This window comes from Erpetoichthys calabaricus, chromosome 5, assembly GCF_900747795.2.
Source record: "Erpetoichthys calabaricus chromosome 5, fErpCal1.3, whole genome shotgun sequence".
NCBI lineage: Eukaryota > Metazoa > Chordata > Cladistia > Polypteriformes > Polypteridae > Erpetoichthys > Erpetoichthys calabaricus.
This window is the reverse complement of record NC_041398.2, coordinates 240916304-240933872: the sequence shown is the minus strand read 5'-3', so window position 1 is coordinate 240933872 and position 17569 is coordinate 240916304. Positions and strand designations below refer to the sequence as shown.

The following is a 17569-nucleotide window of genomic DNA, read 5'->3' as shown; positions in this document are numbered from 1 at the left end:
GGTGCATTAGACCATGTCATTTATTCTCCCTTCTAGATGCTAAGGTTCAGTTCCTCGCTGTGCCCCGACTTCCCAAATGTATGCAGCAAATGACACAAAAACTAATGTGTGATCCCTATATATTACCTTTGCAGAATAACTACAGTGAAAAATGGCAGTTAAATGTAAGAAAAAGTAAGAAAAACATGTTTTTTCATTAAAACAAAACTGATAAAACAGCAGCAAAGCATGTAATTAATCAAATATTCAAAAAGCTCAAAAGACTAGTAAAAAACAGATTTCACCAACTTGCTCTTAGATTATATCTAAATATTTATTGCACAAAGTGCAAACAATGGTAACAGATTTCTGCACAGATTTAAAAATGCTACTAAAAACATGTTCAGGTTACCATACATTTCATTGGCATCCTTTTTATTACAGCAGGAGACTATAAGACAAAATATATAATTTTTCGAAATATCAATACCATTCTTTAGAAACAGCTTCTAGATGAAAAAGCTAATTGTATGCAATTTGTGGGAAACTATTCACTAGAAGTTATCAAAGTCCATCTGTTAAGAGTTATTCTGGATACAATATTATAAACATTTGTAATAACAAAAGCATTATTTGATGCATGATAGAAACCATTAAACTATTTTCTAAGTATACAATGAGAAACACATGAAAATATTCAATTACAATATATAAGAATAGTCAGATTTGTTTAATATGAAATAGAACATCATGCTGACACACTTAAATAGGAGGTCAAACAAAGCTTAGTTAATTTACATTGTCCAAATCATTCTCTGTGGCTAGGGGAAATCCTTGGTTCTCTGCTGTAACCATGATCTAATCACACAGTTAAAATTATAATTAATTAGTGAGGAAATGTTCCAAGTTCTCAAAACGAGTCTCCATTGTCAGGGTGTAGTCCACCTAGGTCTTTCTAGCCTATACTTAACTGGCCACTTAACTGGCAGTGCATTCAACCTTACCCTTTATCTTGCAGGGGGTAAATCCACAAGACAACTCCACATTGCTGTTTCAGTGCTCTCTGGGAGAACATCACTGCCAGGCCTGGGTCCAGGAGTGGGTCCCAATAAGCCAAAAAGGCAGGGTACACTGTTGTTAAATTTGTATAGTTATGGGGGTCACTGTGAACCATTCTTTGTCTGACTTATCAGTCCAAACCTGTTTACCAATGGAGACCCTATCAGGAGCAGAAAACTCTAGACAATCTAACTCTAAGCATCCCTAAGGAGCAAAAGCCCCACCACCACAAGGAAATTACCAAGTGTTAGAACACTTTTACCAACCCAGTGGACACCAGGAGCAAGAGTTGGATGCATTTGGGGGTTTGGGAGTTTATTTGAGTGCTAGAATACTATAAATGTTGCCAAAGTCACTATGGTGATCCAAGGACTCCACAGTGGTGAGGCTGCTGGGATGGATGAAATCAGACTAGAGATGTTGAAATTGCTAGACATTGCTGTGACAACTTGTTTAATGCACCTATCCAATGTCAGATGCAAGGCAGATAACACACCTTTCAAATGCCAAGATGGGTGACCAAATGCTATGTTTCAGCTACAGAGGGTTCACACTCCATAGCCTACGCAAGGGTTCAGAAATGAAGACTCCATCTGGTGGTTGAACCAAACATACAGAAGGAACAATTTAGATTCTGTCCCGACTGTGGAACAGTAGACAAGTTTGTCTCCCTGGTGCAGTTTTTGAAGGGAGAATTGAAGTATAGCGTGATCTAATTGTGTTTTGAATATCTTTGAAAAAGTATGACTGTGTTCCTCATCATGTGTTGTGAAGGAGCTACAAAAAAATGAGAAACAGGTTGCTCTTGCATGCTACTTGTTCCTTATATGAATCACAGTGAGAGCGGTGTCCAAATAATGGGCATTAATTCCAATTTATTTACTGTAGGTGTTGGTTACTAGCAAGGCTGTGTCTTGTAACAACTCCTTTTTGTGGTTTTCATGAACAGCGTATCAATGGCACAGACAATTATGCGAGGGTGACCAATTCAGGAGGCTAGGTTTATGCTATCAAAGCTATGTCTTGTCACCACTCCTGTTTTTATCAAGGAGCAGCCAATGATGCAAAGGTGTCCAGCTGCGGAGGCTAGACTGATGCAAATGATGTTATCCTCTTTGCCACATCTGACTGGAACCTTTGGCATGCACTCAAGAGATTCACGGGCAAATGCGAAGTGGCTGGAAGAAGGATCAGCATCTCCAACTCTGAGGTCATTGTTTCCTCTTGGAAAAGAGTGAATTGCTCTTTCCAGGTCTGCGGTGGGCTGGTGCATTGCCCAGGATTTGTTCCTGCCTTGTGCCCTGTGTTGGGTTGGATTGGCTCCAGAAGACCCCCATGACCCTGTGTTAGGACATAGCGGGTTGGATAACGGATGAATGGATGGATGCTCTTTCCAGGTGAAAGGAGAAAAAACAATGCCCTTAGTGGAGGAATTCAATAATAATAATTTTATTTAACCTTTCAAGGCACTCAAGGATACCTTATAAAAAAGTGAAAGAAATATACTAAAACAAAGAATTAATTAATAAATACTAAAATAAATAAGCAACAAATAAAAAGTAAACAATACAATGAAAAATAACAATATACAATTACAATAACATGTATATATGATCATGCTGATTGGAGCAGCAGCAGCTGTTTTGCAGGTGCTCTACCACTCTGTGGTGGTGAAGCTGAAGCAGAGTCTAAAAGACAAAGCTCTTGGTTTACTAGTTGATCTAGATTCCTGTCCTTGCCTATGGTCATGAGCTGTGAGTAATGACCGAAAGAATGAGATCTCACAAGCACAAGCGACGAAAATGAGGTTCTTTCTCAAGATGGCTGGGATTACTCTCCATGATGTGAGTTTGAGGGGTTTATGTCCAGCAATTCAGGAGAGCCTCAGAGTCACTGACTGAGAGGAGCCAGTTAAGGATGTTAGGGTATGTCTTAAGTCCTGTAGTCCAACATCCCCTGGAAATCAGTGCAGGAAGTCAACAACACACTCCACCAAAATTGACCAAGTCTGATTTTATCTTAGGTCATGGGGCTGTTTCTGTGTATGTAAGAGCTAATAACTAACGAGTGCTCACTTGGAAACAAAATGCATATAAATCAGCTATAAAGCTCAAAGAATTCAGAAACCGTCCAATGTCTCATCTTTTACATACCATAACATAATTAAAAAACGAACAAAAAAGACCAAAAACTGCAGCCAAACCCAGCATATCTGGAAAGCATTCACAGAGGAGAAACTCCTTCAGGCAACATATTGCCTGATGAAAAGGGTGTGAGCTGGCAATACTTCGGAAATGTGAAACTGTGCTGGAAAGCTGTCACAGATTCACTTGATTTGTCTTGACCTACGGTTTCTTGTGGTGTAATCAGACATTCTTGGGTGTCAAAATCAGCAACTACAATTGTTAAGTTTGACTAGAATGTGACATCGGCTTAGTATGACATGCTCCTCTGTAGCCTCTAGTAACACCTGAAAATTGTTTATACTTCATTAATGTCCCTTGGAAAATATGAGCTTCCCAGCAGAAAATTCCATATACACACCCTTCTAAGTTTTAGTATCCAGTGTGAGTACTGGGAGATTTGTTACAAGTCATTCTCTTACATAAAATAAAAAATAAGCTCAGCCAAAAAGGCATTTTGTAGTAAATTTGTATTTGTAGCACTTAGGATTCAACTGATAAGTTACTTTTGCTTTTAATTTTCACAACACATTACACCTAATTTTAATTGCTATTTAAGTAGATCCAACAGCAAACTTCATATTTCTGCCAAAACTCTGTCAAGAAATAAACACGTTCTAGCACTTAGGAAGCAAACAGTCTTCAATGTTTCTTTACTTGTTTAACATCACTGCCAAGGCATGGCAATCATTTTTTCAGGTGTGAAATTAGTATGTTAATGGTCTCTTACTGATGACTGCCATTCCTCATCTGGATACATTGACAAGTCCCCAGATAGTTAAACACGTACTTAAATATGTTCAAATATATGAATATTTGATCATTTCTCAAATTTAATTATTGGTTGACAACACTGATTAAAATAAGGGTTCATCTCACAAGGTATCCCACAGAGGTAAATTTAGAAGATATATCAATATGCATCTTTACTGTTGTAAATTATTGTTCTTTACTTTTTACTTTATTTTTGTAAATATGTTTAGCTTTTATTACTGTAAAGCACTTTGAGTTACTTTCATGTACAAAAATGTGGTATATTAATAAACATTGTCTTATGTACCAAGTATTGTAAATCTTAGTGTGGAGATATATTCCTGAAATCCATTTTCACTAATAAAAATATCTGAATGAGATGAATTAAGGGTTTTTATATAGATGTGATATATTGACAAATTTTTGCAGATAGGTGTGTAGATCTGTCGATCGGGTGTTGTGGGGATTATTCTTACATCCGGAGATTGACAGCGGTGCCCCAGAGGTGGAACTTCCAGTTTCATTTTTTTCTTTCGGGGAGTTATTTGCATAAAGCGCACCATTTTAAAAGAAGAGGTGGGGGAAAAAAAAAAAAAAAAATCGAAGAAGAAAAACAGATCAGCTACTACACGGGCCATGTAACGAAGTCCTATCAGAAGGTGGAAGTAATTCTTTTGATCGGGGAATTGAACATTTCACTATTTCCTACAGACTCAGGTGAGCTATATCAAAGAACTTATTGTACTGTAGCATGGCGCAAGACTGACTGTATGTCTTTTATGGCGAAGATTTGATTGCAGCTAGGAGTCCGCAATTGTCAGAACTCCTCGTTTCATCTGCCAGTATCAGGGGGGCAGTACTGTGAACAACTGTGGACCTATTTACAATCTCTGGAAGGGGAACTGGGGGAAGGAATATCGTTATTGTATATACAGTATATGTATATATTTGTGGCTCTACAATATAAGGGTTATTTAGGGTTGGGGGGGTGCATATGTAAGGGATTGTATTCTTTTTTATTATATGTAATATATTCTTTATGTGATGATAGAGATAGTCTATTAGTTTCTTTAGATCGGGGAATTGAACGTTTCACTATTTCCTACAGACTCGGGTGAGCTACATCAAAGAACTTATTGTACTGCAGCATGGCGCAAGACTGACTGTCTTTTATGGCGAAGATTTGATTGCAGCTAGGAGTCCGCAATTGTCAGAACTCCTCGTTTCATCTGCCAGCATCAGGGGGGCAGTACTGTGGACAACTAAGGACCTATTTACAATCTCTGGAAGGGGAACTGGGGGAAGGAATATTGTTATTGTATATACAGTATATGTATATATTTGTGGTGCTACAATATAAGGATTATTTAGGGTTGGGAGGGTGCATATGTAAGGGATTGTATTCTTTTTTATTATATGTAATATATTCTTTATGTGATGATAGAGATAGTCTATTAGTTTTTTGTGGGCTATAAATGCATCAGCATTAGGGGACTGAACCCTGTAGAATAAGGGGCAATTTATTGGGGTGTGATATTGGCCTATCCTTTTATAATCTGCCGTCACCTAGGACAGATTAGTGGTAGTGATCATCTCGTGTCAGCGTGCAGGACGAATTGTTACAGGTGTACGATGTGAACTAAAAATTACATTAAATAGAAAAATGAAATAATAAACATATAGTAGGGGCGGCACGGTGGCGCAGTGGGTAGCGCTGCTGCCTCGCAGTTGGGAGATCTGGGGACCTGGGTTCGCTTCCCGGGTCCTCCCTGCGTGGAGTTTGCATGTTCTCCCCGTGTCCGCATGGGTTTCCTCCTGGTGCTCCGGTTTCCTCCCACAGTCCAAAGACATGCAGGTTAGGTGGATTGGCGATTCTAAATTGGCCCTAGTGTGTGCTTGGTGTGTGGGTGTGTTTGTGTGTGTCCTGCGGTGGGTTGGCACCCTGCCCAGGATTGGATCCCTGCCTTGTGCCCTGTGTTGGCTGGGATTGGCTCCAGCAGACCCCCGTGACCCTGTGTTCGGATTCAGCGGGTTGGATAATGGATGGATGGATGGAAACATATAGTAGAATCAAATTACAATATTATAAAATACTGCAATATCTTAATATTGTCACGACAGAAGTTATTGTGAGTTCATCCCAGCTGAATCATGACAATTCACACCCTAGTATATAAGACAACAGATATGTACTTTTTCCAGTAATTTTATTAGAAAGATTTAATTTGGTCTTCTTGTGTGTTACTTGACAATAAATCCTTTATCACGTCTTACAAACCACATTTTCTTCAACTTCTATATATGAATTCTATATTCTGTAATGAATGAAATTTTTAGAATTGTAATACAAGTATACTTTAAGTAGTTAAATAAGACTGAAATCACTTGCTAATTGTGACCCAAAAATAAAAATCACATTATCAAGTGTATTCTTTGTATATGTATTATTCAATTTTAGAAATATACAACTAAATTAAGGATAGAGAAAAGGAAGTACTGAAGATGAATGACAAAAAAAGGACACTGTACCTAAACCTAAGACTAAATGATGTTCAGAGCTAGCACAAAAAAGACTGGACAAATGTTTATTCTATTTTTCTTTAATAACAGAAGAGTATTGAAACTGTAAGACCAATTTAACTGAGTTACGGGACTAGTGTTTATAACAGATAGGAAATAAGTTGGTTTAGTTTATATATGCACTCACAGATGCTTCTTGTATTTTACTTTGCTGTTAGCCTAAATACAGTAAATTGAAGCTTTTTTAATATTAATTTGACCTTGTCCTTCAAGTTTCCTGATCTCATAGGTTAGGGTGTGTAGAATTATGGGTTCTCATCAAAGAGTAAATCACTAAGAACAAGAAATATGCAATGACAGGGGCTTCAGGCTAACAACAGGTAACCAAACCTGTTAAAGTTTCAGCACTGGATACTAGGCCCAGATATCTGGAAATGCAGGGTGAACATTAAGGGCCACATAGTCATCACTGACTCCAGTCTCTCACCCCTATGCCAGCTTAAACAGTTCAGCTGGAGTGAGGGGAGAACAACTTTACATGTCAGTGTTTAAACTTTTGATCATCTTTACTCGGGACAAATACATAAGCCAAATGTTCATGGGGAAGATGCAGAAATACAACTGCGATTTTAGTGTATCTCCATTAAACAGGGTTAAAGACACTTGCTAACTGTAGACTAAAATTGAGCAATGAAACATTTGTATAGTGCCTCTAATTAAATAATCTTTTCAAGTACAGTAGTTCTTCTCGGATGCTAGCAAACCACAGCTATTATCTAAAAAAACCCTCCAAGTTCAGTCTCCATCTTGCTATTTTCCACACTTTTATTAGAATCATTTAAAGAAAACAGACTTAAAGTTATTTATAATAAGAAACTCTAAAGTCGATGTTACATTCAACAACTTCTATACTGCAAAAAAAATGCACATACAAAAAATAGACAAAAAAAATTTAATGGGAGCGGTTTAGCTTTTATTTAGCAAAAATATCTTCCAGTAGGGTAAGCAACACTTACTAGACAAGATTTTTTAAAGTAAGCTAAAAAAAAAATCGTAAATGTCATTTTTTGATACGTCAATAATTCTTACAATAAAGAAAACAAGATTTAATGTCTTGATATAAATACTTTTCACATACTTAGATTTCATTTTTTGCAGTGTAGATGGAAAGGAAGTCAACCTTGTCAACCGCAGTAGGTGATCACATCACCTGAGCATGTCAAATTAGACCACAGTCTCACTTTTTCCAAAATAGTTCCTATCACCTTTATCTAACAGACAATAACTGCTGCCTGACGAAGCCAGTGCCCAAGCGACTGATTTACAGTTATGGGGAGATCAGCCACAATCTCAGCCTCTGTCTTTCCTTTTTTCCTATTCTGTCATGGTACATAAAACATGTGAAATTAGATAGGAGAGGATCACTTCTGTTTGTAAGCTCCAAAAAACCCTTGCTCCTTACTCCTTGTAGCTGTATTATATGCACCATACTTCTAGGTAAGTACATACAGAGCCCACCCCTGGGACATTACATAAAATCAAATTTGGGGCAAGTCACTGAAAATGTGAAATAACACAACTCAAGATCACGTGAGCATGCTTTAGACTCACCAACAATTGTGGAAATATAAACTGCAAATGAAAATCCATATAATGACATGGCTTGCATAGAACCATAGAATACCTCACACAAGACGACGACCATGGCCTCAACTTCACTTCATTTTTTTGAAGAGAGAAAGTATACTTTTTTTTATTATAGACACATACTTAACAGTGGCGTAGTGGTTATAGACACTAAGCCAGTAGTGAAATCTAAAGTCTCAATCTACATGGCCTATAGACCACTGCATTTAAAAAAAGCAGAAATATAGGATTCAACTTCATTCAAGCAGCCAAGGTAATTAATATTGGTTTTGAATTCAGACGAGTGTATTTACTCTGTGATCTACTTGCATCTGACCACATAGAGGCCACTTCAAATAACTTCATATTTATGGGAAAAACTAATACTCATTATTCAATTATTATTAACATCATTACCCGATTATTTGTAATTCACCATCTTATAAAGTGAGACAAAGTTGAAAAAGAGCAACAAGATAATAATTAGAACGAATATTTATAAGAGACTATCAAGACAGCAAAATACAAACTAAACAAGAGGACTAGGTAAGACTTGAAGTGAACTGTTGCAATGCAATACCATTCTGTACCTAGTGTAGCCCCTTAAGGGTATCTATGACAATCCTTTAAATATAATAAGCCTACAAAGCTCTAAATTTGTACCATTTAAAGCAGATGTATCCTTTCAACAGTTCAAAAAAAAAAAAAAGACACCCTATTTCCCAAAGCAAAGTCCTAAAGCAATCAAACTGCATACAAGACAAGCTGCTGGTGAAGACTCATTTTAATGTTTACACATCAACATTTTTTGAGACTTATTCTTGGTTCTGCAATATCCTTACATGAAACGGAGCTTGAAGTTAGCACATTATTGATCTTTGTGTCTTTTGTTATGTAATATTAAGGCAAAAAACATGCAAACTACTACATGAGTATGTGTAGTTTAATATTGATCTGAAATGCATTTAATTTCTTTTGCTAAAGTTTTTACTACAACAGATACTACACACAATATACCATCTAACCATTCCAGACAGAATAAATAGACATAACTCAGCAAAGAGCTGGATTTACAAAATCTTTAACCTGCCATCATTTTTTTTGCTGATGCTACATTTGACTATGAAAGTATTCAGAAAATAATTATTTTTTACAAATGTGCACAGTAATTAAGTTTTAAGCATAAGCACAAGACACATGCGTACTTATCTAATAAAAAATGAAAGTAGAATTCATTTTATGCAGTCATCAACTATAAATAGCCATTAATTGTGATCTCCTGAAGCAATTGTCCCTATTGCACTTTATTGACAACATGTAGCATTGACGTTTCACACCTACTATGATTCTTTCATTTGTATTCATGAACCGTCCATCAGCACTAACTAAATAAATTTGTCAACTCTGGCACACAAAAAGAATGAGTCAATGGAGAATGGAAAAAAAGAAAACATTAATGTTGCATTATCCTCTTCATCAACCAAGTAAGCCAGAAAGGCCATAAATGAAGGTCAAAGGTGTTTTGATGGTTCAGAACCCTTGACCTCTAGACCAATATTCCACTCATTAAAAATGCCTTATTTTACCTATTTATGTTAAAAAAGAAGTACTGTATTGACAAGAGTGTCCTGTGACGGTCTCTAAAAGATAACAACTAATAAATGTGACGATTTACGTGATATATGCAATTAAGCTGAAGCCAGCACAATAACTTAAAATTAATTAAAAAATAGAAGGGTTTTAAAAAATGGTTATTCTACAGAATGCCTTTTCTCCTTTAAATACAGATGTTAACTGTGGTATACTTTTGTTGAAAGTTAAGCAAACCATTTCATGCTAGATTAATGAGAGAGTGAACTTGCCTGTGAACAAAGCAGCATGACTAACTCCACAACTGAACTGCTGGACTTCATGCAGACCAAACCTGAGGACAAAGGGCAAAACAAATCATGATTTATATTAAGTTACAGAAATATACACCCTGTTCACTCTTCCTTGAAATGATTTTCCTATAAAAGAAAGCCAACTACATATTATGTCTTTTAGTGAAATCCAAATAGTCATGAATAGCAACTTTTTATTTATATTTATACACATACATACATACATACATACATACATACATACATACATATACATATATATATATATATATATATATATACACACACACACACATAACAAAATGTAAAACTCAAAGTCAGCAAGAAAGATTTACCAAAAGAAAATCTCTGAATAATATTTATTAATTTCCTTTCTCAGGACTGAATTCAGTTAAGTCCAAGTTAAGTAAAATTCACCATATTCCCATATGTGCAAGTCACTATCCATACAATAAAGACTTATATTTGAAGATGGCATCACTAAACATTTTCTGCATTCATTTCCCTTAACATAATGTAACTAACCATAAGTAACACAAACTGTCTGCATATGCAAGGACAGAAATATCGACAGTGTTAATGAAGAAACAAAATGTTACTGTAAACTAATACATATTTGTGCCTTGTATTACAGCTACAAATGTGCAGAGCATATGTCTTATTGATCCCTAATAACTGCATTTTGCTATTTCAGAGCACAAAGGTTATTATATATGCAGAGAGGGGAAATGGCTTCATGACCTTTGCTTTCTCAGTTACTCTCTCCCTCCAGCCCTCCAGCTATCAATCAAGTTTCCATTTTGTTTCGTGGCAGCAGACATCCCAAACACTCTTATTAGTACTCTGACCCATGACCCCTTTCTCTATAAAACCTTTGCAGAACTGTAATCAGTTAGTTAAAAGATACTCTAAATGTTTTAAACCTTAAATCTGATTTGTTCCCTTTTTGCCAAAATACTGTATCAAGAAGTACCATACAAAGAGCAGTCGCTCAATACTTTAAATTATTTCGTAATGAGAGGAACAGCTCAGACTAATGGCGAGCTTAGGGAGTATGTGGAAATATGTATGCAGTTTTGCAATAAACCTTTTACATTATTGTTCACTGCACCAGAACTTTCAGAGCTCCACAACTTTTGTATCTGCAGCACATGAAACTAAACCACTTTCCTATTACAATAAAAGATGTCTTAATATTGTCCATTCAGCTTTTAGTCATTACTGTAATTGTTAGCTATTGTGTAATTAAAATGTACAACAAAGTTTCAAACATTGATGCATTCGAATTCTAATTCTAAATTCTAATTTTCCTTAGAGAACTCTAATACCTTGAAATCCACTGTATCATTACAAATGTTTAAACATAGTTATTTATAGAATGTTGTATACTGTAACTAAAAGATTAGCTTGCATACTTCAAGGTTAAGTAAAGGAACTTTTGATTTTTTAGAAATACAGTGTGAAAACTCAAATATGTGCAATACAGCATGGATTGGTTATTCACTTAATGACTTCCCAATACCCCCGTGATCCCTGCTCTTCTTTAAGTTTATGTAGGATCAATAGTGATACGAGAACAGGTTGTGAAGTCCCATTATTGTCATTCTATCATGGATAAGCACCATAGGGATTTAAAGAATACTTTACAATTTTTTTTTTCTTTATGTATCTCTTCAGAGTTTGCATCATTAAGCATAACTGACATGTACTTTAAAAGCATACCTTGTCATAAATATTAATTTATTCCATATTTCACTAAGGTATAATTTAATGTTAAAAAATAAACACTTCATTTTATTGTCAATATTAATATAGTTATTTTTAAAAGTAGCAAATCTAGGATGATAATCATATTGAAAGAAAGCCAACATTACAATCAGAAAATTATTCAATTTGTATCAGCTTGATCTGATGCACTTAAACAATTCTGAATATAACATCACTTTTTGGTTATATGGTATTAGGGGAGACTGGGAAAAAGCAGGTTTACAAAGCTGGATTCCATTAAAAATATCTAGTTAATGTACAGTACACATTTGATTGGAATACTGATGGAATTAGAGATGTAACTGAAGTGAATATGGCAGTGGTCATCCTTTTTGTCTAAGCACAATTGTACACACACGAAAAAAAAAAAAAACCGGAACCAGGCAGAACAGAAAGATATCACTTATGAACTTCACAGTGAGTTGAATGTTCTTTTACTTACTTATAGGATTATTACACATAAACCTAACTAGAAAGATATTATATACACACACTGTAATATCCAGGTTAACAAAGCCTCTCAGAATAAGGTCCCTATATAACAAACATATTATGGCAAGTATCAGCACCTCCAAATCTGAGACCATGGTCCTCAGCCGGAAAAGGGTGGAGTGCCCTCTCAGGGTTGGTAGCGAGATCCTGCCTCAAGTGGAGGAGTTCAAGTATCTCGGGATCTTGTTCACGAGTGAGGGAAGAATGGAGCGTGAGATCGACAGGTGGATCGGTGCGGCATCCGCAGTAATGCGGGCGCTGCATCGGTCTGTCGTGGTGAAAAAGGAGCTGAGCCGCAAGGCGAAGCTCTCAATTTACCAGTCGATCTATGTTCCTACCCTCACCTATGGTCATGAGCTATGGGTAGTGACCGAAAGAATGAGATCGCGAATACAAGCGGCTGAAATGAGTTTCCTCCGCAGGGTGTCTGGGCTTTCCCTTAAAGATAGGGTGAGAAGCTCAGTCATCCGGGAGGGGCTCAGAGTAGAGCCGCTGCTCCTCCGCATCGAGAGGAGTCAGATGAGGTGGCTCGGGCATCTGATCAGGATGCCTCCTAGTCGCCTCCCTGTTGAGGTGTTCCGGGCACATCTAACCGGGAGGAGGCCCCAGGGAAGACCCAGGACACGTTGGAGGGACTATGTCTCTCGACTGGCCTGGGAACGCCTTGGGATTCTCCCGGAAGAGCTAGAAGAAGTGGCCGGGGAGAGGGAAGTCTGGGCATCTCTGCTCAAGCTGCTGCCCCCGCGACCCGACCTCGGATAAGCGGGAGACAATGGATGGATGGATGGATGGATTATGGCAAGTGTTTATCGCACAACTTAAACAGAATATTCAATGTGGAATAGTGGTTGTCTGTTGATATTGTGTGTGTGCTGTAGTTAGATGAAGTTATTCTACTGTACATTAGTGTAGATTATAAAGAGAATAAAAGCGGGGAAAAAAGAAATGGAATGTAGCATAATCATTTGGGTTAGTACTTGGTTATGAAAGGAACTGGTACAGCCAGACGGTGGTACAGATAGAAAGGACTCACCTGCAAGTACTTCAGAGTTGCTTCTATGCTGCTAAAGATCAGCAGTCTGTGGCCATGGCCACCAGCAAGTCTTAAGTACCCTGGCTTGAGACAAGTCAAAGAGTTGGGGAAATTAAGGCAGACTGGTGACTACTCCAAGTGAGTTAGTGAACAAAGCAGATGAGACAGCTTGGAGCCACCAGTGGCCACAAATGGCAGTGACACTGTAGGGTGCCAAAGGAAGAAGACAGCAGACCGCAAGAGCCCTGCAACACCCACCCAAATCAGCACCCAGTCACAACAATTGCATCCATATTGCTCCTGCTGTATATGTAAATCTATCCCCTGTTAGCGAAGTTTCTAATAACAAACTAAACTTCCAGAACACAGATAGATGTTAGTGTATATTATAACAAATACTTGTATGTATATAAAAAACACTTGCAAATATTCACTGTATACATGGAATATATGCTATTAGAAATAACATAGTATATCTCCCCAACACTAAGGATCCTCCTAAACCCCAGTACCCCATAATAAACAAATTAAAGTCTTTCACTAGGATAGATTTACCTGATTTACATAAAATAATTTCTCAAATGAAACCCTCCACCTGTGCCCTTGACCCAATACCAACAAATTTTTTCAAAGAAGTATCGGGCGTGCTTATTGATAATGTTCTTGACATAGTAAATACGTCATTAGATACGGGGCTCTTCCCAGACTGTCTTAAGACTGCGGTAGTTAAACCCCTACTTAAGAAAAATAATCTCGATCCCTCTGCTCTTGAAAATTATAGACCCATCTCTAACCTGCCTTTCTTAAGTAAAATTCTAGAGAAGGCAGTCATTATGCAGGTAAATGAGCACATCAATAAACATGCTATTCTTGATAAATTTCAGTCAGGTTTTAGAACAAATCACAGCACAGAAACTGCACTCGTTAAAGTAGTAAATGACTTGCGGGTAAATGCAGACAGAGGCCATTTATCTGTTCTCATCCTCTTAGATCTGAGTGCCGCATTTGACACCATTGATCATAATATTCTTAAGAATCGCCTTAGTCAATGGGTGGGCCTCTCTGGCAGTGTCTTAAATTGGTTTGAATCCTACCTGGCAGGGAGAAAATTATTTGTTAGTTGTGGTAATTCTAACTCAAAGACACATGATATTCTATATGGTGTTCCACAAGGCTCTATCCTGGGTCCGCTGCTCTTCTCAATCTACATGCTTCCATTAGGTCAGATTATCTCAGGGCACAACGTGAGCTACCACAGCTATGCTGATGACACACAGCTGTATGTATCAATAGCACCTGATGACCCTAAATCTCTTGATTCGCTAACACAATGTCTCACTTGTATCTCAGAATGGATGACAAAGTAACTTTCTCAAATTAAATATAGAAAAAAACGAAATCTTAGTGATTGGCAATAATGGATACAATGAGGCTATTAGAAATAAACTGGATGCATTAGGATTAAAAGTCAAATCGGAGGTAAAAAGCTTAGGGGTAACCGTTGATTGTAATCTGAATTTTAAATCGCATATTAATCAGATCACTAGGACAGCATTTTTTCACCTAAGAAACATAGCAAAAGTTAGACCTCTTATATCATCGAAAGATGCAGAGAAATTAGTTCATGCGTTTGTTTTCAGTCGGTTAGATTACTGTAACGCACTCCTCTCAGGTCTACCCAAAAAAGACATCAATCGTTTGCAACGAGTGCAGAATGCAGCTGCTAGAATCCTTACCAGGAAAAGAAAATCCGAACACATTTCTCCAGTTTTGATGTCACTATACTGGTTACCTGTGTCATTCAGAATTGACTTTAAAATTCTGCTTATGGTTTATAAAGCTTTAAATAATCTCCCCCCGGCTTATATATCGGAATGTCTGACACCTTATATTCCAAATCGTAACCTCAGATCCTCAACTGAGTGTCTCCTTAGAATTCCAAGAGCAAAACTTAAAAGAAGTCGTGAGGCGGCCTTCTGCTGTTATGCACCTAAAATCTGGAATAGCCTGCCAGTAGGAATTCGCCAGGCTAATACAGTGGAGCACTTTAAAAAACTACTGAAAACATATTATTTTAACATGGCCTTCTCATAACTTCACTGTAATTTAATCCTGATACTCTGTATATCCAATTCATTATAATAACTATTCATTCAAAAACTGTACTAACCCCTACTCTCTCTTCCGTTTCCTTTTCCGGTGCCACCACCATCTACCCAAAGCACCATGATGTCCCAACAATGATGGATGGATTAAAAGCCAGAAGTCTGTATGACCATCAGCATCAAATGACTCCGTGAAAAACCCGAACTACAAAGAGGACTATTTCATTTATGTTAGGTAGAATGCCCAGAGGGGACTGGGTGGTCTCGTGGCCTGGAACCCCTGCAAATTTTATTTTTTTCTCCAGCCTTCTGGAGTTTTTTTTTGTTTTTTCTGTCCACCCTGGCCATCGGACCTTACTCCTTTCTATGTTAACTAATGTTGTCTTATTTTAATTTCTTATTTTGTCTTTTATTTTTCTTCTCTTCATTATGTAAAGCACTTTGAGCTACTTTTTGTATGAAAATGTGCTATATAAATAAATGTTGTTGTTGTTGTAGACTATATACATGGAATATATATCTTGTATATAAACGTCTACGCGTGGAAGTGTGTGTGTCTGTCCCGCCCAGCAGTGAGAGGTGGAGTCGGGTTAAAAGTTCCACCTCCGAGAATACAAAAGCGAGAACAGAACGTCAGCAAAACAAAACCTCTGAAGAAAGTCACTCACTTAGACGCTAATACAGAAGCGAGGCGAGCACATTGGCAAAATGGTATCCCTTTTACTTTTCCTCCCACCGCTAATACAAAAGCGAGTGGAGCAAGTCAGCAAAACAAAACTTCCGAATTAAGACAAAGTCACTTAGCCGCTAATACACAAGCGATGCGTGCACGTCGGCAAAACCAAACCTACTAGGGGAGAGATGCCCAGAGTAGTTCTTTCAATTACCTGACATCTCTACATGTCAATTTTTTTTCTGATGATTTCAATAGTTTCTAGGACCCCGGGCATTTTACACCACAGGCTTACACAGCTACTATATATATATATATATATATTTCTGTTCAGTAGCATAATTTTTGGAAGACAGGTTCAGAACATATCTATAGGTTTAAAAGCACAGAACACTCAAACATGCATCATTTACATGTATATATTCACTTATCTATGATAATTTATAGTGATTAAAGAGATGAACTGTTTTGTATATTAAAGGCTTATAAAGTTTGTCATATTAAACCCTAGAGGACTCCATGTAGAAACTCTGCCAAAGTGGCTTTAACTAAGTACTGAGTAAAGGTCTGAAAGTCTGTGTCAAAAGGATATTTCAGTTTATTTTAATATAATGTGCAAAATAATTCTAAAATCACATTTGAGTCTTTTGCTGGTATTGCATTATTGTAACTGTTCTGATTAGACATGCAAGCGAAAATGTAATGGTAAAATGTGCGCTATATACTATGTACATTTCATACTTGCATGTACTAATCAAGATGTAAAATGCCATCTCTTTCCAGTAACATGATTAGCAAGTACAACTAGCTTACACTGAATCTTCAGTCTAAAAATCTCAAAATACTTTTGTAGTAACCATTCAAAAACAGAATGCAGAATAGCAATATACAAATTCAAAAGTGCAAAAAAAAAAAAAAAATGGCACTGTTGAAAGACTTCACACCTATGATTTAAAAACAAAACATACAGAACTGTCAGCAATTCTGCAATAGGAAAAATGCATGTAAATTGGTTAATTTCTTAAAAATAACATTTATTTTTTTCTTATTTATCTCATCTTCTTTCTAGTGGTAAGGACACAGATAGCTCAAAAATTCTACATTGATTTCTTTAATATAATATATATTCTATATATAATATAGAATAGCAGAATCATTTATATAACTGATACAGTAGTAAACACTGCACATAACAGGAACCATTATGACATACAGCTTTATAAAACAAATACAAAGCTGATGATGCATGTGTATTTTTTTTCATTCAGCCTCTGAAAACAGTAGCTTTTTTCAAAGCTGCCAAGGGCCTCATAAAAGCATCCTTGATCAGTTTACAACCAACTGATCACACTGAAGGTGCCATTTTCTAGGTAGAGTGTGAATGATCCAATGGATTCAGAAAGTACTTAGACTTCTTGACTTTTTACACATATTGTATTTTACAGACTAGTTTAAAGTCATTTTTCTCCCCCTACATCAAGCAGCACTCAATACTA

General features: G+C 36.9%; 1 protein-coding gene across 3 annotated transcripts in view; it reads right to left on the bottom strand.

The window, feature by feature from the left end:
* lrba (LPS responsive beige-like anchor protein) overlaps positions 1–17569 on the bottom strand; it is an 830448-nt gene that overhangs the window by 627428 nt on the left and 185451 nt on the right. For all 3 annotated transcript variants that reach the window (XM_051928096.1, XM_051928098.1, XM_051928097.1), the window contains exon 33: positions 9983–10044. In XM_051928096.1, coding sequence (XP_051784056.1) covers positions 9983–10044 — 62 coding nt within the window. The remainder of the gene's footprint in view (positions 1–9982; positions 10045–17569) is intronic.